General features: G+C 36.4%; 1 protein-coding gene across 2 annotated transcripts in view; it reads right to left on the bottom strand.

Moving 5' to 3' along the window:
- The window catches only part of DHX29 (DExH-box helicase 29), a 51,155-nt gene that overhangs the window by 10,121 nt on the left and 13,128 nt on the right, over positions 1-27,906 (bottom strand). For both annotated transcript variants that reach the window (XM_019013313.4, XM_055367875.2), the window contains 18 exons: positions 27,591-27,719; positions 23,796-23,922; positions 22,845-23,003; positions 19,279-19,444; positions 18,876-18,999; positions 16,882-17,490; positions 15,048-15,191; positions 10,775-10,951; positions 9,935-10,075; positions 8,538-8,682; positions 8,286-8,403; positions 6,965-7,049; positions 5,758-5,846; positions 4,252-4,380; positions 4,086-4,161; positions 3,086-3,310; positions 1,339-1,475; positions 792-885 (listed from right to left, as the gene is read on the bottom strand). In XM_019013313.4, coding sequence (XP_018868858.1) covers positions 792-885; positions 1,339-1,475; positions 3,086-3,310; positions 4,086-4,161; positions 4,252-4,380; positions 5,758-5,846; positions 6,965-7,049; positions 8,286-8,403; positions 8,538-8,682; positions 9,935-10,075; positions 10,775-10,951; positions 15,048-15,191; positions 16,882-17,490; positions 18,876-18,999; positions 19,279-19,444; positions 22,845-23,003; positions 23,796-23,922; positions 27,591-27,719 — 2,874 coding nt within the window. The remainder of the gene's footprint in view (positions 1-791; positions 886-1,338; positions 1,476-3,085; positions 3,311-4,085; positions 4,162-4,251; positions 4,381-5,757; positions 5,847-6,964; positions 7,050-8,285; positions 8,404-8,537; positions 8,683-9,934; positions 10,076-10,774; positions 10,952-15,047; positions 15,192-16,881; positions 17,491-18,875; positions 19,000-19,278; positions 19,445-22,844; positions 23,004-23,795; positions 23,923-27,590; positions 27,720-27,906) is intronic.

Genomic DNA, 27,906 nt, shown 5'->3' with positions numbered 1-27,906 from the left:
TGTTGCCCAGGCTGGAGTGCAATGGCGCGATCTTGGCTCACCACAACCTCCATCTCCTCGGTTCAAGTGATTCTTGTGCCTCAGCCTCCCGAGTAGCTGGGATTACAGGCATGCACCACCACACCTGGCTAACTTTGTATTTTTAGTAGAGATGGGGTTTCTCCATGTTGGTCAGGCTGGTCTCAAACTCCCAACCTCAGGTGATTTTTTTTTTTTTTTTTAAATGAAAAACTGAGACTTCTAATTCCCAAGATAGTGTTTATGAAATCGTGTTGCATCTTTTTTCTTTTCTTTCTTTTTTAAAAGAGATAGGGTCTCACTCTGTACATAGTGGTACAATTGTAACTCACTGCAACCTTGAACTCCTGGGCTCAAGCAATCCTCCCACTTTGGTCTCCTGAGTAGCTGGGACTACAGGCGTGTGCTACCATGCCCATTTAATTTTTTTATTTTTGGTAGAGATGCAGTCTCACTATGTGCCCAGGCTGGTCTCAAACTCCTGGCCTGAAGCCATCTTACTGCTTCAGCCTCCCAAAGCACTGGGATTACAGGAATGAGCCAGTCTTTTTAATTATTTCTTGAACATATTATGGTTATTAAATACTATTTTACTGTGTAATACGTACAAGTTACTTGCTGGAAGAAAGAAGTACAATCACAAATGTACTAATTCAACAAATGTTTACTAAGCCCTTACTATGTGACAAGTATTTTCCTAGGCATTCTTTTTTCCAGAATAACTTATTATAGTTACCCATGACTCTGAGTGAGAGATCCATATTAAGAATTACCTCTAGGGTTAACAGTGATGTTCTATTAAGAAAGTTCCTCCGGCAGTATGTGATTTCAGAACGATAACCTCCTTCTTGTCGTGCTTTCTTCCATCTAGATAAATAAAATGTCAATTAATGAATAAAGTTCACCATGTTCTCTTTCCAAACTCTTTTTCAGAGCTAGTAACCAAAGTAAGATTTAATTAAATTATAATTTTAAAACGGGAGGGATCTTGCTTGTAGCAGCTACCAATTGTATATAAGAATATTATTAACAGATCTGTTTACAGCATTAACAGATATTTTCCGTTTATGTTTAACATAAATTATTAAGTTACTTCAAATATGAGTTAATATACATATAATACCAAATATATTATTCTTAAGTTTTAGGAAGGATTATAAAACACATGAATCTCTAACATAATTATACCTTGACAGATGAAATAACTAAAAATAAATTTAAACCTCAGATGTACAATTTTAATAAGTCAAAGGTAATATATTTTAAAGTAAATAACCTCAGGTAATTGGCTTACTGATAACAGCCAGATTATGTTTTTACCCTAGATATGCATTGTAGATCGTCAGGTGGTCTGAATCCGCCATGGCCAAAGCTGATTTTGCAAGATCTGCTTCATCTTTTCGACCAATTGGTGTGGTAAAAGGAGACTTCTCTGTCATAACTGCAGCTAGTGTTGCCTATCCATAAATCATAAATGACAAAACAATTTATCATTAAAGAGCAATACAGTGAAAGTTAACTTATAAAAGAAAGCAAATCATAAAACAATCACGCTTTAAGTTGCCTGTTTATTTTCAATATTTTATGTTTATTATTAGTATTATTATACTAATTAATGTTTAATATAAAATATTCTATAGCTAACTTATATTTTCATTTTAAACAGTTATTTTTTGTTTCATTTTAAGGAATTTCAAAAATAAATCCTTTTACTTTTATAACCTTTCTGTGAGGTAAGGAGGCAATTATCACCACAATCAGAGAAAAAAAACTGAACATTTATATAAATGATTTATAGTCTGTCATACAGTTAGAGGCAATCTGGGAATCCTAACTCAGTTATCTTGGCCTCAAGACCACTGAATTTCCACTCTTAGTCTGCCGTGATCTTTAAAAATAATTTGGACTACATAACAATCCATTTGTTGTTGTAGGTTTTCAGATAAACTATCACGGAAGAGGTTATTTTTTGAACTTGGCAAAATTACAGTGAATATCTATTTCAAATACCAAACAAAGAGAGACTATAGTAATAAGTCACATTTTCTTCATTCTGTTTTTATTTTTATTTTTGGGTTTTTTAGAGACAGAGTCTTGTTCTGTTGCCCAGGCTGGGGTGCAGTGGCCCAATCATAGCTCACTGCCCCCTCCTACTCCAGGGCTCTAGCAATCCTCCCACCTCAGCCTCCTGAATAGCTGGGTCTACAGGGGTGCACCACCATGCCCAGCCAATTTTTTAATCTTAATTTTTTTGCAGAATCAGGGTCTCACTATGTTGCCCAGGCTTCCATTCTGTATTTAAATAGCCTTTATTGGTAATCCCAGAAAAGGCCATAGCTTGATAAAGTTGGAAAGTTGGAATGGCACAGTAAGCGTATGTGCCCAGAGACTCAGACAGATTTGAATTTGTTAATTCTGACATAATTTGAGAAAAGAGAACTCTGCTAATTATTGGCTCAGAGAGAGAGCACAAAAAAGGAAAGAAAAAAAGTTTTTAATTTTACTTTTCAAAGTTGGTAGTGTTCAAAGCTTCCTAAGAATCATCCATTACATATTCCATTAAATATTTCAAGTGGGTTGAAAACAAAAGTTTAGACAAGCCAAAATCACTCACAAAATAGTACTTACAGAACACTTCAGTAATGGATGAACAGATTTTCAAGTATATAAATATAAAAAGTTAAATATTATATTAAAAAATTCTTATCCAACCTGGCCAACATGGTGAAACCTCATCTCTACTAAAAATACAAAAATTAGCCAGGTGTGGTGGCACGTGCCTGTAATCCCAGCTACTTGGGAGACTGAGGCATGAATTGCTTGAACCCCGGAGGCGGAGGTTGCAGTGAGCCTAGATTGCACCATTGCTCCCCAGCCTGGGCAACAGTGCCAGACCCTGTCTCAAAAAAAAAAAAAAAATTCAAGCATTCAGGCCCTCCCGGTTTTAATGTTAGTATAGACATTCTATTTAGTTAAAAAAATTTTTAATTAACAATTGTTTCCAAACTTGTAATTTCCTGGTCAAAGGATATTTAAAGTGAAGAAGCAGCAGCATTGTTTGACTTACCACTGGGTCAAGGCAGCCAAATATGGCACCAAAAATAAGCATCTTGCCAATCTTGACATTCACAGGTAAAGCTGCAAGGTGTTGGCCCAACGGAGTCAGTTTAGGCTCATTTAATTCACAAGCTCCAATTTTTCGGAGCAAATTCATTGCATTGCTGATCACTTGGAGCTGAGGAGGATCTAAGGCTTTGGAGAGGAAATCTTCAGGAGAACCAAGATTACATTTCTGCAGATTAAAAAAGCAATAAAATTGGTATGAAATCAAAGAATGAACACTACCCAATGAGATGGTACTGGAACTAAATTTGACTTCAGTAAAATTTTGAGCAAAGAGGGTAAAATGTGTAAGTAGGGCTATCCTGTTATTTTTTTTATAATGGGGCAGTAGAGGAGTTGGGGGGAAGAGTGTATGAGTGTATGTGTGTGTTTGGGTGGGGAGGGAATAAGGATTAGATTTTCCAGTCCACATTTTTAGTTTTTTCATTCCTGATTTTGATAGGAGTCAAAAATCTAAGAACTGAAGGATATTATAGATCTTTCAGTCTAAGAAGACCTTTGTTTAAGTCAGGGTTTCTCAGTCTCAGTACTACTGATATTTTGGGCTGGATAATTCTTTGTTTTAGGGAGCTGCCCTGTACACTGTCAGATGTTTAGGAGTATCCCAGATCTCTACCTACTAGATACCATTTACCCTCCCTGTACAATTATGGCAACCAAAAATATCTCCTGACATTGCCCAATGTCCCCTGGTAGGCAACAGTTCCCCCAGTTGAGAACTACTAGTCTAGATTATGAGGCTGTATTTTAATCTATAAAGTGTAAGTGTCTGGCAAAATCAAAACACAGTGGATTTACTTATAATAAGATGGATAAGGGCATATATTAAAGAAGAGTAAAAAAGTTGAAAATCTAAAGCAATATAAGGTAAGTTTAGGTGTTCATTTTTTTCTTTTCTAGAAAGGGGTGAAGGACAAAATCCATCCGAGTTCCCTTGAGATTACCATAATATGAAGGCATAATTCCTCCAAAGGTACACGTAAGATTTCAGGAACAGAATAATCCATAAAGCCTTCAAATCTGAAAAATAAAGTAATACTAAATACATATTATCAGAAATGTCACACAATACTGGTTTATGTGTTTTACATTTCCAGTGCTATGCCATACCTTTCTCTTGTGTACATTCGGAAACAGAAGCCATCTCTGACCCGCCCAGCTCTTCCCTGGCGCTGCAAAGCACTGGCTTTACTGACAAACGTCTCCACCAAAGAACTCATCTGACTGCTTTCATGGTACCTAAAGAAATGTTTTAGGAGAGAATATGTAGATAATTGACTTAAGTCAAAATTGGAAAAAGCTGGATTTGACTCTTACAACTAAGTTAAACACAGGCTTAAAAAGTCCATTATTGTGGACCAATAGTTCTCAAATTATGCTTCATATTTAAATAATTTAGTAAACATTGCATACTAAATATACTACAAATTAAAAGTCTGGCAAAAGAAAAAAATTATTTAACTTATCCTTTCTCATACTAATCTGATCATAGAATCTTTTTTAAATTTAGTAGAATACCTATTAATTATGCGACGATAATTTTTGAAATATTTTGAGAAGTGTTACTGTGAATATTACAATTCAACATACCTTTCACGATACAGTTAAACCCTGAAAACATTTTCTCTAGAGGTACAATTCAAAGAATCAAGAATCTACTTTTTATTGAATGGTGGTACTCTCTTGCAAATATTGCTATGGTTTCCTAAAACAGGGGTAGTGTATCTAGATTATAGTAAACTACTAAAGGTGGTCTGTCCTATTTATTCAATATAAACATTATTTATACAGTAGTAATCTTTTTGTTGAAAATTCAGTTACAGTTACCTATTAGGTTCCAGTTACTGAACTAGGCACTTTCAGTTATGAAATTTTCATTTTGGCTGGGCGAGGTGGCTCACGCCTGTAATACCAGCACTTTGGAAGGCCGAGGCAGGCAGATTGCCTGAGGTCAGGAGTTTGAGACCAGCCTGGCCAACATAGTGAAACCCTGTCTCTACTAAAAATACAAAAAAATTAGCCGAGTGTGGTGGCATGTGCCTGTAATCCCAGCTACTCAGAAGGCTGAGGCAGGGGAACTGCTTGAACCAGGGAGGTGGAGGCTGCAGTGAGATTGTGCCACTGCACTCTAGCCTGGGTATCACAGCAAGACTCCGTCTCAAAAATAAAAGAAATTTTCATTTTACCCATTTACAAATGAAGAAACTGATTAGAGAGGTTATATGTTACATTACTTGCTCAAGAGATTTAAATTCAGCTCTTACTCCAAAAGCCATGTTTCTTTTTTAAATAATCACACAAAGAATGCTTTTTGTTAAACAATTTATTTTACAAATAAAATATCTATAAAAATTTATGTTCTGAAAATTTTTCTCAGCACTTTTCTAAAAGTAGCAGTATACTGGTATTACTTATGGGAAAACCCATGAAATGAAATTCTGACATTTACTCTCAGATATTTTAAAGTTTCCTATAGTTTCTCTAAGGCTTTTGCTTTGGATAGAACTAGGACATTTAGGATTTTCCCTAAATAATTTTAGGATTTCTCCCAAGAATTCAAGAGCCCCAACCTCTTTCCAGGTTAAAAATGTTTTGATTTGGGAAATTTAAACTTACTTATTTTCTTTTGTTCTTCCAGTATCAATTACAAATACAACATCAGGAATAGTGATACCCGTCTCTGCAATATTGGTTGCTAAAACAATCTGAAAATAAACAAAAAGCTTAAAACATTTAGACTACTTTCATGAATATATCATTATTTAAATTTCTTTAGTTTGAGTTGATGAAATTTAAAAACTGAATTTCAATTTCAGTCACAAAAATTTACAATCTATTTGCTATTACTGTGTAATTTTAATTTACTCTAGTTTTGTCAGCTTAGCTTACTAATTACGCTAAATCTAAAATACAGATTTTTATTCCAACAAAAATACCACTCCCCTAATTCTAGTCAATCTCTTAAAAATGATATAAGTAGGGCTCGGTGCGGTGGCTCACGCCTGTAATCCCAGCACTTTGGGAGGCCGAGGCGGGAGGATCATCTGTGGTCAAGAGTTTGAGACCAGCCTGGCCAACATGGCAAAATCCTGTCTCTACTAAAAATACAAAAATTAGCCAGGCTTTGTGGCAGGTGCCTGTAATCCCAGCTAGTCAGGAGGCTGAGGCAAGAGAATCGCTTGAACCCAGGCGGCGGAGGTTGCAGTGAGCCGAGATTGTGCCACTGCACTCCAGCCTGGGCAACAAGGCTGGAGTGTTGTTTTGAAACTCGGTCTCAAAACAAAAAAACATAAGTAGAATGGGGAACTGGGTAGAGAATGGAGACAGCTTAGCACAACCCTTCACTATTATTAGGAAAAAAAAAATCACGTTAATGAGAACTAGGTTGTTGTCCTGGCTCTGTTACTTATTAGCTTTGTGACCTACCCAATGGTTTATGTACAATAAAAATCATCAGAGAGGATCTGCCTAGAGAACAACAAGAATACTCCCAGGATTTAAATATCCAATCTCCTTTGTGATGCCTTCTTGGGAAAAAGTTGTGACTTTTTTTCCTCAACAGGCAACATCCATACCATGTTTTTCAACTAGCACTCCCTCAATGAAGTCTTCTCCCTTAAATAGCACATAATGTAAATATTCAAATGCTTGAATTGCAACATTGGGTTCACTTCTGATGATGGCAAGGTGCAGAACACTTGGAGTTGGCAATGCACTATAAGGCACTTAATGTTAACAGCTGTCTTTGATGATAAAAAGTTATACGGCCATCATAAAATACTCTCAGGTGGATCACATATAAATTTGCTGTACTAAATTTTACCTTCCTGACTCCTGGAGGGGGAAGTGTGAATGCTGCAGCTTGATCTTGGGTTGAAAGAATAGAATGCAGAGCTATCACTTTATATCTGAAAGTTAAAATCATAGTTCTTAGCAAGAGTTTCTCTTTAGAAGACACTGCAAAGAATAACAAAATTTATTTGCATATAGCAAGCAACTTTAAGATTTTTTACCATGAAAAAATTTAAACATACACAAGTGTTTACAGAGTTGTACAATGAAACCTCATATACATGCATCACGAAGAATATAAACAAATTATGCGAATAGGATTAAATTTTTTTAATGTTCTTTCTAATGTTGAAGTGGTTTATATGGTTTACTACAGTAGTAATAAACTCTATCAAAACATATAGTAAACAGCTGATTAAATATATATGGATGATAAACTGCAGCTTGGTTGGAGTTTTGCACGATTTAGCGGGTTGGCAGGAGTCACCATCTTACTTTTTAACCACAGGATTCCCTCTGCTTAATCTTAAGAAGATGAAGGCTGGCCAAGTGCGGTGGCTCAGGCCTGTAATCCCAGCACTTTGGGAGGCTGAGATGGGCGGATCATCTAAGGTCAGGAGTTTGAGACCGGCCTGGTCAACATGGTAAAACCCCGTCTCTACTAAAAATATAAAAATTAGCTGGGCGTGGTGGCATGCGGCTGTAGTCCCAGCTACTTGGGGAGGTTGAGGCAGGAGAATCACTTGAACCTGGAGGCAGAGGTTGCAGTAAGCTGAGATTGCGCCATTGCACTCCAGCCTGGCCGACAGAGCAAGACTATGCCTCAAAAAAAAAAAAAAAAAAAAGATGAAGGCTACAGGCAGTGGCTCACGCCTGTAATCCTGGCACTTTGGTAGGCCATGGTGAGAAGTTCCCTTTAGCCCAAGAGTTTGAGGCCAGCCTGGGCAACAGGGGGAGACCTTGTCTCTATGAAAAAAATTTTTAAATTAGCTGGGTGTAGTGGTGCACAACCTGTGGTCCCAGCTGCTCAGGAGGCTGAGGTGGGAGGATTGTTTGAGCCCAGGAGTTTTAGGCTAAAGGTGCAATTGTGCCACTACACTCCATCCTGGGCAACAGAGAGAGAATCTGTCTCAAAAATAAAATAAAATGGAATAAATGCAGAATACAGTACCTAAAAATTTTTAGTAGATAACATGTTATAATGGAAGTGTTTAAAGAAAAAAATCTTACTTCCCCATAGGTAATTTTAACCCATGGTGAAAAGACTTTGAAAACTCTCATCAAGGGTTTTAATGTACCAAATATTTTCCTATTTTAAAACTACCAGGAATATAATGAAGATGAGTAGTTACCGTTCAGAATAAAATCTTCTATCATTTGATAGAAGATCATACAACTGCTGAATATGAGCAAGGCCTGGTAAAAAGATCAGTACTGCTCCTTCAATATTTCTGAATTGGGGACTTTTATCTGAAATTTTAAAAAAGATACAATATTCAAAATAAGAAGATAAGGAACAGCATATAAAATATTAATAAAACATCTCCAGCTAGTAGAAATGTTTTATCAAATCAAATGGAGACCCATTAGAAATAGAAATATACCTAAGTATGCAAGAAGTTCCAAAATGAGATCCAGGTTGATTTTATGAGGATTCATGTATAGAATAGCATGCTGAGTGCGGCTGCTGTACTTTTGGTAAAATGGATTTAAATCAGCATGTGCTCCGGTCTGAACTGGGATGTATTCCTAAAAGAAATCCAACCAGAGGGAGCTGAATAAAAATATTAAGTATTTTTGTAAGACAAAGAAGGAAAAAAGGCGGTATTTGCATTCATTCAAATCTATATTTTTCTCATTGGCACCATTACTATTTTGTTAAAATACAGGAAGAGTATACTTTTTAATAGTGGTGAGAGTATCAGAAAATATCATCTCTGTCCTATAATTTAATGTCATCCAGCCCTTAGGTATAGCAAAACCTTTTTATCTTGGCATACACATACTAAAAGAATTGTAGAAAAACATACTGTAATCATGTATGCATCATTCTGTGGCAACTAAAAAGCAGCCAGGCCAAGAGAGGTCATAATGTTAGTAAGTAGTTTGTACCTGGCTCATTCCTTCTACATTCTACTTTGGCTCCTGAATTCCAATCATCTCTTTTGAAATAACTATATTCTAAAGTCTTTCTTTAGTTTGTAATTTTTACCTCTGGGGTTTTAGGGCAAGATTTTAATTTTTGCTTTAAAAATTTAATTTTTGTCTATCTGCTTAATTAAAATATAAAGATAACTTTGTTTTCATCAAATTGGAAACATGCATGAAATATCATGGCTATTACAAAAATGCTGGATCTAGTACTACTGGCTAAAATGCAGGATAACATTGTTTTTGTGATATTTCTGAAAACATGTCATTGAGACTAACTTCCGAGGAAAAACTATGCCCTAGACAGCTTCACTATGTATGTATGTATGTATGTATGTATGTATGTGTGTCTGTCTGTCTGTCTGTCTATCTATCTATCTATCTATCTATCACTATCTACCTATCACCATCTTGCCTCTGCCCTGCTCCTGCCAGGACAGAGGCTAAGAAAACCAATGGCAAGGATCTAGATTTGGGACTTGCCCTATCCTGAGCACCTATGGTGTTGAGAGGAAGTAGAGAAAAATCACTACTAATGTACTCCTCAATAACTGATCACTGTTACAAAAAGAAGTTGCTTCTAATTTGTATGGTCCTTGATTTTGTATGCGTACCTAAGATGGCCCAGAATAGTCTAAGAGGACAATCAAAGTATCACAAATCAAAGACTACAGTCTATGAAATAAAGATTAAAGAAATGACCTTTAAAATGTATTCATTCTCAGATCTGTTCCTCATCTATCAAATTATACTCAAATTCACTGTGTTAACCACATGATTTTGAAACTCTTGTGGCAGGTTAGGCCCTGGATATCATTATCTGATATCTTTCAAAATATTTTCTTTTTACCTGATATTTTTTTATTCCCCCTGCTTTGCTTGTAACATTAATGGTTACTTCTTCTTCCTCTTCCAGAAACTTCTGACAATATTCTGAGTCTTTTTCCAGTACAAAGCCTGTTTCTTCTATTATATCTTCAAGATGAAAAACCTGCATAGAATAAGGCATATAAATGGGTGAATTCAAATTCGTTTCAGTAAATATCATTTTAAAGAGAACAGGGGACACCACCTTTTGAATGTCACCAAATGTTAATTTAGAATATTATGAAAAAAAATTTTTAGTATTATTTGGGAATGAAGACTTGGTTGACATAGAGGGATTGCCTCTAAAGTCTCAGGACAAATTACATTATGAGATATATTTATATATATACATATAATGTGAAACAGTTAAGAATAGATTGTATCAGCTGAACTGAAAAGGTAAGAATCAAGAATGGAATATGTAGAAAGGAAGCTTCAAAGACAACCCTAAATTTGAGGGGTGGGTGAAAAAGGAGTTCCTTATTGCCAGGTAGCCACTCTTTTTATTTTTTTTTCCCCTAGCCATTAGATGACCAGGGAAGGGCAGCAACTCTTAATCTGAATATAATGATTTTCACGTGAAAATAGTTTTATGTTCTTTAGCCCTCACTGCTGTCTTGAGTCAATACCCTCCTTTCTCTCCTATCCAGCCTCAGGCAAGGCAGTAACAGTCATCTGATTCTTAAGGCTGTGTCCAGCTCCTCTGTTGACTCACTGTACCTAGGAATAGTTCTGGCCTCTGACTACAAGTGCCCATCTTCTAGGGAAAGAACCTGGTGGGAATGCAGTTTCTGCTTATACACACATTATAAAGAAAACTTACCTCAACAGGATAACTTCTTCCTGAAATTCTGAGAATGGGGCAGTGTGTGAAATATGTAGAAAATTTTTCGCTGTCCACAGTGGCACTCATTAGAATCAAGTGTAGATCAGAACGTTTCTGTAAAATTTCCTTCAAGATAATGAGTAGGAAGTCTGACTGGACACTTCTTTCATGAACCTAGTTTTAAAAAGGGAATAAAAAAGTTCATCATATATTGTATAAATTCTAGTAAGAGGCTTGAACAATCAGACACCCAGATTTACTAAAAGTTATTCAATATCTAAGTACAGTCAGTACATGTGCGGGGAGGGAGAAGCTGTATGTTTTAAATAAGACAGATCTTCAGAAGTGAAAATAAAGTCATTCTCTAAAATTGGAAGTCACTGAAAATCATATAGTGAACTAGATTAGCCATGACAACATGACTCTACCCTAGGAGACGGTTTGCAAATCAGATCAGATGTAGCTGATAAGGCTGGGTGCAACCCTAAGTTTGAGGGGTGCATGAAAAAGGAGTTCCTTATTGCCAGTAGCTCATACTTGTAAATCCTAGCACCTTAGGAGGCCGACGCAGGCGGATAACCTGACATCGGGAGTTTGAGACCAGCCTGGCCAACATGACGAAACCCTGTCTCTACTAAAAATACAAAAATTAGCCGGGTATGGTGGTGTGCACCTGTAATCCCAGCTACCCGGGAGGCTGAGGCAGGAGAATCACTTGAACCGAGGAGGCAGAGGTTGCAGTGAGCCAAGATCACACCACTGCATTCCAGCCTGGGCAACAGAGTGACACTCTGTCTCAAAAAAAAAAAAAAAAAAAAAAAGATGTAAGGTATATCCCAAATTTCACTTAGAAGCAAGAGTGACTCCTAAATCTCTGCCACTAATATAAAACTATACTGTCACCATTACAAGACAGATGGTTTATCTACTAGGTAGAAAAAGAGGTATTAACTAGCAGGAATCCGACAGAATCTCTATCACTGTCAGAAAAAAGGGTTTTATGCTCTTCCAACACATGCATTTTAGGGAAGAGCACGGATGAGGTATACTGTCAGAACTTTAGTATCTGTGGACTGTACGAGTCTGTCTTCCAACTTTCTGTACTGTGACTTATTTCTACTCTATTTTGTAACAGATTTAAGGTAGCACAAAAGGATAAAGTGTATCAAGATAACAAAACAGGTTTTATCATTCATTTGTTTGGAAGGGAGGCAGTAGGGGTTAAGTGTTCAGACTCTGAAATCAATTGCTAGGGTCCAATTCTTGGCCACTTACAGTGTGACTTAGGAAAAGTCATTTAAATATTCTGGGTCTATTTCTTCTATAAAAGGAGAATACAAATAATGCAAATTTCATAGAGTTGTGACAATCAAATGAGATAATGCAAAGCCCTTAGAACAAAGCCCAACAATAAGTACTCAGCATTGTGCTAGATGCTGGAGTTTAAAAAGCAACCAAGAGAGTTCTCTTCCTTTGAGTTTTCAGTGCAGTAAGAAGATACTGTATAGGATGGTTTGAAATTATATTTGAAGGATAGCCAATCCAGATGGTCAAGAAGGCTACTAAGACAAATGCCACTGATGCTGAGGACTGAGGAATGAGTATGAAAAGAAAAAGAGGAGGAAGAAACGGGATGAAAAAAGGAGAAAAAAGCATTCATGTCAAGGTACACAGTGTGTATGAATTCATGGTAGAAAGAAGGATCATACTAACTTTCAGAAACCGGAGAAACAAAAACAATGACTTCAGCATGGGATGGGGAATGGGTCAGAAATAAAGCTGGTAAGATACTCAATAAACTGCCCTGTAAGGCCTTGTCAGCTGTGTTAAGGAGTTGTGATTTTATCCCAATGAGTCAGGAAGAGCAGTGATTAATGCATTTTAAAGCAGAGGAATCATGTGGTCTGAGTTTTATTTTAAAAAGGATAATCCTGGCTACAATGTGGAAAATGTGGTGGAGGAGAGCAAAATAAAGCAGGAAGTTTAATTCATTAGAGACTTTTGTAGTAGTTAAAGAAATAATGGTGGCCTCTCCAAGGGTAACGCCAGTGAATACGGAGAAAAGTAAATGTACTTGAGAAAGGCAAAATAAAAGGACTATATGACTGGATTCAGGGGATGTGGGAGAAAGAAGGAAAAATCTTAAAGACATTTTTACTTTGGTGGTTTGATCAGGTGACTGGGGATCATTCAGAGACTGAGAAGAGATGAGAAGGGGCAAGTTACAAAAGATGAACAGGGAGGAAAGATGTTGAGTAGTGGAACTGCTGAGTTTGGAGTTCTGGAAACTGATGGTATCTAGACGGTAGCTAGATATTTAAGTCTGATGCTCAGAAAGGAAATCTAATGGATGGCATAGATCTGGAAAATTTCATCAAATAGATAGGAATTTATACAAATAAGGATTTTTTGTTTGTTATTTTGAGACAGGCTCTCGCTCTGTTGCCCAGGCTGGAGCGCAGTGGCGCTACCAGAGCTCACTGCAGCCTTGACCTCCCAGGCTCAAGCAATCCTCCACCTCAGCCTTGCAAGCAGATGGGACTATAGGTGAGTAGATAGGACTACAGGGAAAAGCCATTAAACCTAGCTAATATGTGGGTTTTTTTGTTTTTATTGTTTTGCTGTTTTTGTTTTTTTTTTTTTGGAGAGAGGGGGTCTCCCTTATATTGTCCAGGCTGGTCTCAAACTCCTGGGCTCAAGTGATCCTCCCCCCCTTCAGCCTGCCAAATTGCTGGCATTATAGGTGCAAGCCACTGCTCCTGGCCAGATTTTTTTTTTTTAAAGGAAAAAAATAAGGATAGAACATAAAATAGAGCAAATAAAAATGCATATTATGAAGTATACTTGGTATAGATGGGCAGAAAATTTGGCTGGAAGCACACTAGCAGCCATCAAGAAAACCTACTCAATTCACACACTGACTACAAACTAAAATCACACAATTCCTAATAGTAAGGCCAGAAGGAGCATTATCCTGATTGTCTTCATAAAGAGGGTCCTGTATAATGTCATGGACTTTGTCCTGACATCTCTTACAATAAATACTTAACATGATGATGAATTTCACTTCTAGGCTTTTTTTACTTGCTGTAGTGTCTAAGAGGTTGATGGCATCACAGTGGAGCTCAATTCAGTTAACTGTGTCTACAAATGGCTAATACAAAACCATGAAAGAACACAACTTCCTGAAGTTGGTCTGGTTTTTAGAGTTCATCCTGATCTATATTTACCAAGCAATTTTCTGGTAATAATTTGGAGTTCAACAGAACTTATTAACTGCTACAGATGTTTCAACTTACCTAACAGTAAGAATTTCTCACTATAAATATATTGTAGCTTAATTTAAGAATGGTAATAAGAAAAAAAAATTAGCATTTTGGCTCATGTTGACCCTTGATGATACTGATTAAATCTAGGTCTTGGTCATACAAAGCCACAATGTGACACCTTACCCCTACTCCCTTCCCGCAGGAGCCCATGGGCCAGATAAAAAAGCAGCCATTCAGCCTCTTTCTCTTTGATATCTTAGTGATAAGAGTGAAACCATGCCTATAAACTTTATAAAATTAATCAAGGAAGAAAAACAAACATAAACCAAGCTTGCAGTACATTCAGCATTCATCATTAGGTCTGCTTGTTCTCTGACCCGCTTCTTCATAGTAGTTCACTGCCTATTGTCCTAGAATCACATAGACCCTAGATTATCGTTCCCCTTAACTGCTCTATAGATAACTTGAACATTATGAAATGCTACATTTTCCATTTGAGAAATTCCTTCAGGTCCTATGTGCCAGTGAAACTACTGACTCAAAAGCTGGTCTGAAGGACCCCACTGATGCCAGCTGGTATGAAGGACCCCACAAAGACCTGACTCCCCAAATAGTGCAGTTTCTACAGCCTGATGATTTTTATACATGTATATATATGTATACACACACACACACACATGCTATATGTATATATACACACACACACACATGCTATATATAACCCTTTGAATAGCAATATATATGTACACACACACACACGCTATATATATATACACACACACACAATATATATCCCTTTGAATAGCAAAAGCATATAGCAAATATTATACAGTATTTATTAAACCAACTAACAGGAGATACATTTGTTACAAGAAATTATTATATATAAGGTATATAATAATTTAGTAAGCATAAAGAAAATGTTATCTAGTATTAGGAGTAACATCTTTTTAATACAAAAATATTTCAAATTTTTGAATACAACTATAGAAACCACTCACCTCATCTACAATAACATGAGACACATTACTTAGAAGACCATCTTCTTGAAGTTTCCTTAGCAAAACCCCTGTTGTACAATAGAGTAACCTGGTAGATTCACAAGCTCGAGATTCCATCCGGATCTGATATCCACACAAGGAATTCTAAAGGGAGAACATAAGGCCTTGATTAGATTCTCATGAGTAATATGGGAAACAAGCTTTAAAAAGTGAAGCAGAAGTGCTGATCTTGCTGTTAAATGGAGCATTGTAAGTAATCTAGTACAATTTATTATATTAGTAATTATTAGTTTGTTAATAAATATTAGCAAATCTATTTAGTGCAATTTATTATTAAAAGCATTTTCCCATGGTCTTCAACTATATAAAGCTATAAAATATATTTCATATTTTGGCAAATTTGAACAGAAAAACTTTTTTTTTTTTTTTTTTTGAGACGGAGTTTCATTCTTGTTGCCCAGGCTGGAGTGCAGTGGCGCAATCTCAGCTCACTGCAACTTCCACCTCTGGGGTTCAAGCGATTCTCTTGTCTCAGCCTCCCACATAGCTGGGATTACAAGGGCATGCCACCACACCCAGCTAATTTTTGTATTTTTAGTAGAGACGGGGTTTCACCATGTTGGCCAGGCTGGCCTCGAACTCCTGCCCTCAGGTGATCCCCCCGCCTCAGCCTCCCAAAGTGCTAGGATTATAGGCGTGAGCCACCACACCCAGCCCCAAAATTTTTGTTCTTTTCAAGATGTTGAGGAAAAAACTGCTTACTTTCTTTAAATAACATTAATATGATTATTAAAACATTAATAAATGTTGAATTAATTTCTTCCTAAATAATCATGGAGCAAAATATTGAGGTACTCAGGAATGGAATTTTAAGCAGCTTCTATAATTTGGTCTACTTTTCTATCAAGATCTCATAAAATTTGCTGCCATTAAAAAGCAGCTAGTATCATACTAGGAGTGCCTAGTGGAATTTTAATGTAACATTCCCCATCACATTTTCTTTCTTACTCCTTCAGTCATTCCGTTGTCTTATTTGTGTATATGTCTGTCATTCTCTAAGAGCAGAAACCGTGCCTTTTTTTTCCTCCTCTATTCCATGACAGAAACCCAGACAATTTGCTAAATAGAAAACTTTTAATGAAGGGGTACCCAGTTTAGAGATAAAAATATAATATGCCATCTCCAGAAAGAACAATTCAAAGTATAAATAATCAGAATTATATGAACTTGCGATTCATCATATTTGGTTCTAACTAGTTTAATTAATTAAACTAATTCCTATACTTTGCCGTCACTCTGGTTAAGGTTTGGCCAGTTTTGCATATACTTGCATGGCAAAATGCATGACAATAGATATTTAAGTATTTTTCTCTTTTTTTTTTTTAAATATGGGGTTGGAAAATACTAACATTTTGATTTATACTGTTTTTCCCTTCTGCTCACTGAAAAGAATTAATGAAAATCATTCAGGAATATATTCCACAGAAAAGGTTTGCAAAAACCTGAGATATATTTTAGTAGAATTTGAGTTTGCCCACATTCTTTGGCTGTTCAATTTAGTGTGTAACATATTTGAATATTCAATTATTATAGTTAATATATTTTTTCTTTTATAAGAGAATTTTAATGACAGAACTCTACTGATAATCCTTCTCATAGGACAGTGGCATACTATCACATCTATCAAAGAAAAGGTGAAAAGTGCCTGAAATGTGCTACTGATCAACCAATAGCAGTGAAAACTCATATATGGTACACATTCCATTTGGATCACAAAAGCAAAGGTGAGTAATGTCACCATCATTCACTGAGGTGGAGTTGAATGACAGCTTACCCTTCCTCCAGGTCCATTTTCACAGCCCAATTCATCACATACTCTGTTGGCTAAACTAACTGCTGAGATTCTTCGGGGTTGGGTACAGACAATGTTACATTTACTTGCTTCCCACTCATTTAGAAGCAAATCTTCCAATAGAAAATGTGGTACCTGAGTACTTTTACCACTCCCTGTTTCACCTGCCACAACCACTACCCGATGCCTTTTAAGAGTTTCAACAATTGAGTCCCGATGTTTAAATACAGGTAACTGTTGTCTTTCCTTTAGAAGTCTCTGATACTTAGGTGTGCTTTGCAACTTTCTAAAGAGGTTTCTAACAGGTTCCAAATCTTCCACATTTGCTGATTCCAAGGACAGTGCAGAAAAATCCTCATCTGAAACTAAATTTTCCCAGGATTCCTCGGGATCTTCAGAGTTTTCTCTCTTATTTTCAGAATGCTGTTGTTGCTGCTGTTGCTGCTGTTTCAGTTTATTCAGAAGTTTGGCAATAAAAAGATCACGTGGTTTATTGGTTTCCATTTTATTTAATTCTTCCCTTTTCTTTTCTGCATCACTCCACTCCAGCCAAACATCTCGGTAAGTGGGAGGAAGTAACTGATGAACTGACTAAAGGAAAAACAGAGGTATGTTATTTTCACTAACTATTCAATATGGAAATTCAATAGATTAGCACTTAAAAGGATAGCTATATTCATCTTAAAATATAATTCGACTCAAATTATTATTACTTTAATATATGTATGTGTATGATGCAAATTCAAAAACAGCACATCATATTCAGGCTTCTTGACTGACTAGCTGTGTAACCTTGGGCAATTCACTTAACCTCTATGTGTCTCAGCTTCTGCATTTTTAAAATGGAGCTAGTAATTGTACCTCCCTTATAGGCATATTCTGAGGTTAAGATATGTGAGGTGCTTATTCTCGGAATATGTTGAACTACTGAGCAAATGTCTATTACTTATTCCTGCAGTGGCACTATATAAAATGTTAATGAACCACAAAGCAGTTCTTTTGAGATTCTGGCAGTTGTATAATGTTACAGGTCAAAGTATTTTAAATGAACTATACTGGATAGAATCTAAGTTATCTCAATTCTGTGCTATAAAGAATCCACAATTCTCTCTGACATTGATAGCCATTTTTATCAAGCAAATAGTTCATAGTGCCTTATTTTGCAAAATAAGGGAAATAAAGACATTAAGAACTTTTACTGGCAGAAATAGGAAAAGAACTACTGTCCAGAGTTCCACTTAATCAGTGTCTAAAATTTTCAATGGTTCTAATTTCCTACGAAGAAAGAAACACATTTACTGTAAAAAGGAAACACTGACAATCCAAAATTTAAAAAAAGAGCATTATGTTCTCTTAAAGAGCTTCCTTCAGTAGCACTTTATTTTAATCTTTCCTGAAACTGGAAGTGTATTGTTAATATAACCTAAAATTGAAAAATGGAAGCAATGTCTACATAATTTTTTTAAGTTGAGCGAGACAATATAACATTAAAGGAAAACAAACTTAAAAAATTTTCAGCCTGGGAAATATAGTGAGAACCTGTCTCTATACAACTTTTTTAAAAAAAATTAGCTGGATGTGGTGGCACATGCCTGTAGTCCCAGCTATTCGGGAGGCTGAGGCAGGAGGATCACTCGAGGCTTCAGTGAGCTATGACTCTGCCACCACACTCCAGCCTGGGCAACATGACAAGATGCTGTCTCAAAACAAAAATTCTCCTTAATTCAACCACACTAACAACTGTTTTTGGCATAGCTAAATTAGCATAGCTCCAAAAGTTGGATCATCATACTCTCTCTTTCAGACTTCTGGCCTAAGAGGAAAGAAAGATCAAACTATGTTTAGGGTTGAAAGGAAGCCAAATTAGGAATAATGAGAAAGGATTAATCAGAAGAAACAGTCAATAAAGAGAATATTGAACCATAATTAAATACTGCCTTCCACATACAGATATAGTTAGGCCTAAAAAGTCTTACCTGCCCTTTAACTAAACGATAAAGGGCTAAAGTAGCTCCCAGGTGCTGAGCTTGCATGCCATCTTCTGTTAAGATTGTAGGGCATACTACCAGGACATCATCTTCAGACTTGATCACCCTAACCCTACAAAGAACCAAACGCATTTAAAAAAAATAAAGTTGACAAAGTCAGATAAAAAAAATTCAGAATTCCATTAACATTAAACTCAAGTTTGTTAATTATTTAAATATTTCCATGGAAGGCATTATTAGATAATGATAATCTATCAGACAATAAACCTGAGATGTAGAATTGAGAGCTTCCTAAATTTCTGCTTACCTCACAGGGAACAAAAAGATTTCCACCTTAAATTTTTCTAAAGTTCATTCAGTTAATTAAAAACAACAACAACAAAAAACATACCTACATTTCCAGTATCTACCTACTGGAACTTTTTCAAAGGAAGGATTTGGACTCTTGGGAAGATTCTTCCTGACCCAATCAATCAGAAATTGTTTGGGAGATTTTCCAGTCCAACTTCGAGCAGTATAGTCAAAATTTCTTACATCATGAGGTTCTTTCTTTTTATCTAAAATGGTAAACAAAGATTGGTTCTTTAAAAATGGTCAAGCATTCTCTTTTCAGTGATCAAAGTCCTCTCTTGCTTTGGAGAACAGCACTTTTAGAAGATAATACTTGAGGCCAGGTGCAGTGACTCATGCCTGTAATCCCAGCACTTTGGGAGGCCGAGGTGGGTAGATCAGGAAGTCAGGAGATCGAGACCATCCTGGCTAACACAGTGAAACCTCGTCTCTACTAAAAGTACAAAAAAATTATTCGGCGTGGTGGCAGGTGCCTGTAGTCCCAGCTACTCGGGAGGCTGAGGCAGGAGAATGACGTGAACCTGGGTGGCAGAGCTTGCAGTGAGCCGAGATTGCACCACTGCACTACAGCCTGGGTGACAGAGCGACACTCCGTCTCAAAAAAAAAAAAAAAAAAGAACAGGTGAAGAAAGGACAAATAGAAAAGCTTGATTTTCTCTATGTGACATAAGGAAATCCTCTTAATGGATAGAACCCGGGAAAATTCTCAATCTTTAAAAATAATTATCTTGAGGAACTTATGTATTCTTGTAAAATATGACACTATGCATGTGATGAACTTAGGATACTACAAATTGCAACATTTGGAAGGCTACTCTGTAGTTAAACCATTAAGAAAATAGAAATCAGATGTCATTTCTAGGTTTATCAGCTGTCTGCCACCTGCACCAGCACTACCCTCAACAGCTTCCTGTTACAGATAAAGTCCAAATTCCTTACTATTCTTTGCCTATTTGTTGCCACTCTTCCCTCTTGCGTATTATGCTATAACCACAATGGCCATCAGTCAATTCTTCAATGCTCTAAGTATGCCTGTCTCAGAACAGCAGACATAGCCACATGTGGTTAAATGTAAATTATTCAGTTTCTTAGTTACATTTAAAATGCTTCTTACTCATATTTGGCTAGCAGCTATGACACTGGATAGTACAGATATAGAACATTTCCATCATTGAAAATTCTGTTGAATAGTGCTGCTTTCTTTTTTACCTTAGATATTCCAATGTACCCTCTCCTTCTTGGAAGGACTGTTCCGCCAACTTGTCACCAGGCTAACACCTAAACATCTGTCAAATCTCAGAGTAAATGTCATTACAGCAAGGTCTTCCCAATCCAAATTAGACCCCTTTGTTATCTATATTATTAGAAGCTACTTCCCTTGATAGTACACATCATAATTTGTAATTACGTATTGTATATATTTGAAGCTTACCTTTTCTACTGTACACTTGAAAAAGGCAGAGACTAGGTTATTTTGTTCATTACTGAACACACAATAAATACTACTGAGGCCAGGCATGGTGGGTCACACCGGTAATCCCAACACTCTGGGAGCCGAGGTGGGTGGATCACCTGAGGTCAGGAGTTCGAGACCAGCCTGGCCAACGTGGTGAAACCCCGTCTCTACTAAAAATACAAAAATTAGCCGGGCATGCAGGCATGCACCTGTAATCCTGGCTACTCGGGAGACTGAAGCAGGAGAATCGCTTGAACCTGGGAGGCGGAGGTTGCAGTGAGCCAAGATCGTGCCACTGTTCTCCAGCCTGGGTGACAGAGTGAAGGTCTGTCTCAAAAAAAATCCCCCACAAAAACAATAAATACTACTGAAAGAATGAATAATTTAAAAAACTGACAATTTAGTGTGGGACTAAACTAACTATAATGCAATCTGATAAATACTATACTTGCTATATCAATAATTAACTCAGAATTTTTTTTAAAAAAAACAATTAACTAAAAAACTTCTACAGTTTTTAGAAGACCATCCAGTCTTGTCTTCTAAAAACTATAATGTGTGGCCAGATGCGGTGGCTCATGCCTGTAATCCCAGCACTTTGGGAGGCCGAGGAGGGCAGATCACCCGAAGTCAGGAGTTTGAGACCAGCATGGCCAACATGGCAAAACCCCATCTCTACTAAAAATACAAAAATTAGCCAGGCGTGGTGGCACACGCCTGTAATCCCAGCTACTGGGGAGCCTGAGGCAGGAGAACTGCTTGAATCCAGGAGGTGGAGGTTGCAGTGAACCGAGATTGTGCTACTGCACTCCAGCCTGAGCTGGAAAAAAAGAAAGAAAGAAAAAGGCTGGGCACAGTGGCTCACACCTGTAATCCCCGGAGGCCAAGGTGGGCAGATCACCTGAGGTCAGGACTTCAAGACTAGCCTGGTCAACATGGCGAAACCCCATCTCTACTAAAAATACAAAAACTAGCCGGGCATGGGGGTGCATGCCTGTAATCCCAGCTACCTGGGAGGCTGAGGCAGGAGGATCACTTGAACCCGGGAGATGGAGGTTGCAGTGAGCTGAGATAATGCCATTGCACTCCAGCCTGGGCAACAAGAGTGAAACTCCATCTCAAAAACAAAAAACAACAACAAAAAAGCTATAATGCAAATTATAGTATTATGATAAATACTACAAATATTATCTGATAAATACTATGCTTGATGGTCTTCTAAAAACTATAATGCAATGTGATAAATACTATATGTTATACTATTTACTATTAGTAAATAGTATACTATTAAACTATAGTATATAATACTATACTATTTACTATATACTATTATTTTAAAAAAATAATTAACTAAAACACTTCCATAGTTTTTAGAAGACCATTCAGTCTGGTCTTCTAAAAACTATAATGCAAATTATAGTATTATGATTAACACTAAAATATTATTTGATCCTATAGTGAATGGTCTTCTCAAAACTAAAATGCAATCTGATAAATACTGTACTTGCTATATCAATAATTAACTCAAAAAATTTTTAAAAAAATAATTAACTTGGGAGCACAAAGAAGTACATGATTACTTGTCTGGTGGTATGGAAGGAGTTAGGGAGGGCTTAGGGAAAAGGAGCTGTTTGCATTAAGCCTTGAGCTGGGAACAGGTTGGCCAAGTAGGGGGTAGCAAGATGAGTGAAGTAATGAAACCATAAAACAGCCAACGTTTTCAAGAGTAAGGTGGCTGGAGTAATAAGCCAATGAAATAAGGTAGAAAGGTAGATTGTGGCAGAATGCAAAAGATCCAGAATGCCATGCTAAAAGATTTGGACTTGTTACTGATGTCAGTAGGCTCATAGCCATTAAAGGTGGCAGGAAACTCACATTTAGATCTGTATTATAGAAAGATAACTCTGGCAGCAGTCTGGAGATGAATCAGAGAGAGATGAGACTGAGGCAAGATATTTATTTGTAATTACAAAATGCTATACATATGTAATCATAATTGTTAATACTTTTTCAAGACAGCTTATAAAGTGTAACTTCACTGCCATCTTACGTACTTTGCCAGAATGCAAAGTAACGAATTTTACCATTATATATTTCTTGACATTTTATTATTTACAAATTACACCCTGACCATCTTCCCTTAATTTTACCTTTCTCTTCTTCAGTAGCAGCTGCAGATTTTTCAAATAAATTAAAATTCAATGCACCTTCTCCTTCTGTGGCTACAGGAGGCTTTTTCCTTTCATTTTGTTGATGTGAAATCTTTATGGCTGGGTTAAATACTGGATGGTCTTCTAAAGTTTCTATTTCTACCAAGAAAAAATATAATGTTTAGTTTCACAGTTTTAAAAAAATTGTTATTTATCTTTTATTTATTTACTTTTTTGGTATTTATACACCAGGAGTTTCATGGTTTTCATGCCTTATTTTTTAAAATGATTAAAAAAAACTGCATTCCTTCTTTTTCTTTGTAGCCAATTATTTAATAATTCCTGTTAGGAATCTGTGCAGGAATCAGAGGCAATTTATTAATTTTCACAACATATACAAAAATTTTAAAATAAATTATTTAATAGGTGCAATAAGCCTGGAAAAACAAACATCTTCATTAAAACAAATACTCATGGAATTGTATTCACCTTTCTCTCTTGAATGACCACGATATTTTATGGTATAAAAATCATAGGTTGGCAAACTATGTCTTGTAGGCCAAATCAAGTCCACTGGCTGTTTTTGTATGGCTTGCCAGCTAGAATGGTATTTACATTTTCAAGTAGTTATAAGAACATTTGGTGACATGATACAATTATTTGAAATTTACAGTATCCATAAATAAAGTCTGATTAGAACATAGCCATTCATTTTTGTATGGTCTATGGCTGCTTTTGTGTTGTAACAGCAAATTTGAATAGTTGTAACAGAGGCTGCATGGCCCATGAAGTCCACAGTATTTACCACTTATTATTTTAAAAGTTTGCTAATCCCATGTATAAACTGTTAGAAAAGGGCAGACATATTAAAAGGAAGCATCATCCATCCCAGGAAGGCCAACAAATAGAAGACAATTACATTTATACATCTAAGTATTTGAAAGTGTTTACCTCTTTGAAATTTCCTTATTTTTTCCTGAGCCTCTTTTTGGCCTTGCTTGTTTTTTTCTAGTTTAAAGGTAGCTGCTTGTTCTTTTGCATCCAGCAGTTTTGCTGCAAGATGTAAGTACCTTTCGTTCTGTTCCAAATAAAACAATGAGGAGGGGGAAAAAAAAAGAAGAGCAAGATTAGTTTATCTATGGTCAATAAACTGTATCAAAATCTGTGATATTTTTACCTTATCCTTTGATCTGGCAAATCTACTTTTAGGAATTTTTCATAGAGAAATAAAACAAATGCACAGATTTGCAGGTGCATAGATGTTTGGTGAGGCACTGACTGTAAAAGAAAAACTGGAAATCATATATGACACATCTCTACAGAGAAGACTATTCAGTCATTAGAAAATAAAATAAGGTTAGCAAAAGAAAGAGGGTGACCCACATGGAGAAACTTCCTTGACATGTTAGTAAACCAAAGCAAACTGCAGAATAAAAAGTAGAGCTCATTTCTATAAAAACTGTTTCAGCCAGGTGTGGTGGCTCACACCTATAATCCCAGCACTTTGGGAGGCCGAGGTGGGCGGATCACCTGAGGTCAGGAGTTCGAGACCAGCCTGGCCAACATGGTGAAACCCCGTCTCTACCAAAAATACAAAAATTAGCTGTATGTGGGGGTGGACGCCTGTAATCCCAGCTACCCAGAAGGCTGAGGCAGGAGAATCACTGGAACCTGGGAGGCAGAGGCTGCAGTGAGCTGAGATTGTACCACTGCACTCCAGCCTGGGTGACAAAGCAAGACTCTGTCTCAAAAAAAAATTGTTTCATAAGTATGTGTATTTAAAGGATTATTCATGCAGTAATAATAATACTCATCTGAAAGTTAACTTCACATATCTCTTATCTTATGGAAGACAGGAAAAAAATGGCTTTTGAGGAAAACGGATGTCATAACCCTCAAGGACATGACTTGACTCCTGAGCAAAAACCAGGAAGAGTTTAAAGTTAAACTCAAATTACTGTTTTTCTCCCCCTTAGGTTAATAAGTGACAGCAGATTAGAAGCATAAAACTATGGACTGCAGAAGGAAACACAACTGTTAAAAGAAGGAAAAAGAGACAATTAAGCAAGCATATCTAGCCGAATTTTGGTACCATTTTGTGTAAAGACAAATATCAATACAGTGTAACAGACAGGAGGGTTAGCTACCACCTCAAATTCACCCAAATAATACTTATCCTTTCCATCTTTCCTGTACTTGGCAATGATACCACCATCCCTCCACTTACGCACCTCTTGTCATCTTTGGCACATTTTCCCCCAATAAAATTTGTCATCTTAACCATTTTTAAGTGTACAGTTCAGTGGTATTAAATACATTCATAATGTTGTACAACCAGCACCACCATCCATTTCCAGAACCCTTTTTATCTGGCAAACATGAAACTCTATTCCCATTAAGCATAACTACCCATTCTCCCATCCCCCACTAGCCCCTGGCAACCACCATTCTACTTTGTCTCTATGAATTTGACTTAGGAACCTCATATAAGTGAAATCATATGGTATCTGTCTTTTTGTGATTGGCATATTTCACTTAGCATAATGTCAGTCAAGGTCCATCCGTGTTGTAGCATGTACCAGAACTTCCTTCTTTTTTAAGGCTGAATACTATTCAGTTTGATGTGCATGCCACATTTTACCTATTCATTCATCTTATTGGTAGGTACTGGATTGCTTCCATGTTTTAGCTATTGTGAATAATGCTGCTATGAACACAGTGTACAAATATCTCCTCCAAGACTCTGCTTTCAATTCTTTTGAGTATATACCCAGAAATGGAATTACTGGATCATATGGTAATTCAATTTTTAATTTTTTGAGGAACTACCAAACTGTTTTCCACAGTGGCTGCACCATTTTACATTCCCACCAACAGTACACAGGATTCCAATTTCTCTACATCCCTGTCAACATTTATTATTTCCAGTTTTTTTTGATAGCTGACATCCTAATGGGTGTGAAATGGTATGCCATTGTGGTTTTGATTTGCATTTCCCTAATGATTAGTAATGTTGAGCATTTCTTCATACACTTACTGGTGATTTGTATATCTTCTCTGAAGAAATCTTCCTTAGCCTTTATATTCCGTAAATCACCAATTTCTACTGATTCTTGCTTTACAGATGTCTCTCTTCCTTTCCAATTACCGATATGAACCTTTATTATCTCACACCTGAGCAAGTGCAATAGCTACCATAATGGCCTCCCTACCCTTTCCAGATTGCTCTAAACATCACTCAATATTCCAAACCACCTCGAATGCTACTAAGCTTGACCTAAAAATTCTTGTCAGTTACCTGCCCCTAAATCTGTAGTGGCTCTTTACTGTCAAGGAAAAGTGTCAAAATCACCTTCTGGACATCAAAATCTTCCAGTCTCAGGTGAACTCACCTGTTTACTCCTATCTACCAGTACTCATCTATACATCTTATCTCTATATATGCTCATCCATTTTTTACTACTGAAAGACTCCTTGTACAATTCCACAGCTGTACCCTTGTTCACACTATTTCACACATGTGGACCATCTTCGCATCTTTCTTTGCCTGTCTGAACTCTGTGCATCCTTTAGGTCCCATCTCTTTGAAGTCTTGACTTAATGCTCCAATCAGAAGAGACCTCTTCTTTCTCCAAATCTCAAAGTAGACCTATACTGCCCTAAATATTTTACTTATATTAGTTTAATACAGGAACATGGTTTAAAAAAACTTGGATATACAAAAGAATATAAAAAAGAATTCTCCATCCCACCCTACCACCCTGGTCCTAATCACCAGTAACAGCTTCTTGTGTCTCTTTCCAGATGTTTTCTTTGCTTATGTAAAAAAGCAAATACGTAGCTATATATATTCTTTTACACAAATGAATTCATCAGATTACACATGCTGTTCTACAACTTCTACCATTTGCTTGTTGACAGACATATGGGCTGTTTGCAGTGTTTGCCTAATATAAATAAAGCTGCTATGAACATTTGTGTACAAGTCTTTGTGAACAAATGTTTTAATTTTTCTTAATACCTAGAAATAAAATTGTTGGGTCACATGATAAGTATTTAACTTTTATGAGAAAGGACCAGTTTTCCTAAGTGGCTGTACCATTTTACATTTCCATTAGCTTTACACTCCCATTAGCAATATGAGTATTCCAGTTGTTCCACATTCCTCCCAACATTTAGTATTACCGATCCTTTTTGTTTTAGCCATTCTGATGGATATATATTGTATCTCATTTAAGTTTTCATTTTCATTTCTCTAATTTAATCTACTTTTGTGAGGTGTCTATTTTTAAAGGTTCTTTATATAATTATGTATAGAAGTCCTTTGTCAGATATATGTATTGCAGTATTTCCCATACCTTGCTTTTTTGACTTAGTATATTTTTTGCCTTATATTTCTATCTTACCATATGATGTCTATGTTTTTCTCTCTAGACCGTGAACTTCTGTAAAGGAACGTGCCTTATCTTTTTTTATTACCTAAAGAATTTAGCATACTCCTTACTCATAAAAATCATTTTAAAATATTTGATGATTATCTCTTTAAATATGAGAAATGTTAATTAACATCTTTTGAGCAGTTAACTTTCTGCTAAGTTTTTGCCTAAGTGTTATTTTATTTAATCTTCACATCAACCCCTTGGAGGTACATTTCCAATTTACAAATGAGCAAACTAAGGCTCAGAAAAGGAAATATACCTTGCTTAGGAGCATCCAGTTAGAAGCCTAATACAAATTTCTACTCACAGGGTCAAATTTTTCCTCCTCTTCTAAACTTTTAGAATTCTCATTCTTTTCTTCTTCATTTTGTTGTTCAGCATATTGTAAAATCCACTCTTTCATATTTACTTCCATATTTTTTTCTTTCTTTTTTGGCTAGAAAGAGAAAACAAATATCTGAAAAACCAAAGTTAGAAAAAGGTGTCAAAACTATCTTGTCACTGCTTTTACAATTTCCTCACACTCAAAAGCAGCAGACATATAAGCTGTTATTCTTTATTGCTCAGTGAAGGACAAATAAATTGACCTCAACATTAAGAAATTTACAATTGCAAAATCCAAA

The sequence above is a fragment of the Gorilla gorilla genome, chromosome 19, assembly GCF_029281585.2.
Source record: "Gorilla gorilla gorilla isolate KB3781 chromosome 19, NHGRI_mGorGor1-v2.1_pri, whole genome shotgun sequence".
Classification (NCBI taxonomy): Eukaryota; Metazoa; Chordata; class Mammalia; order Primates; family Hominidae; genus Gorilla; species Gorilla gorilla.
Note: the sequence above shows the minus strand (reverse complement) of the source record. Positions and strands in the feature narration are given on the sequence as shown.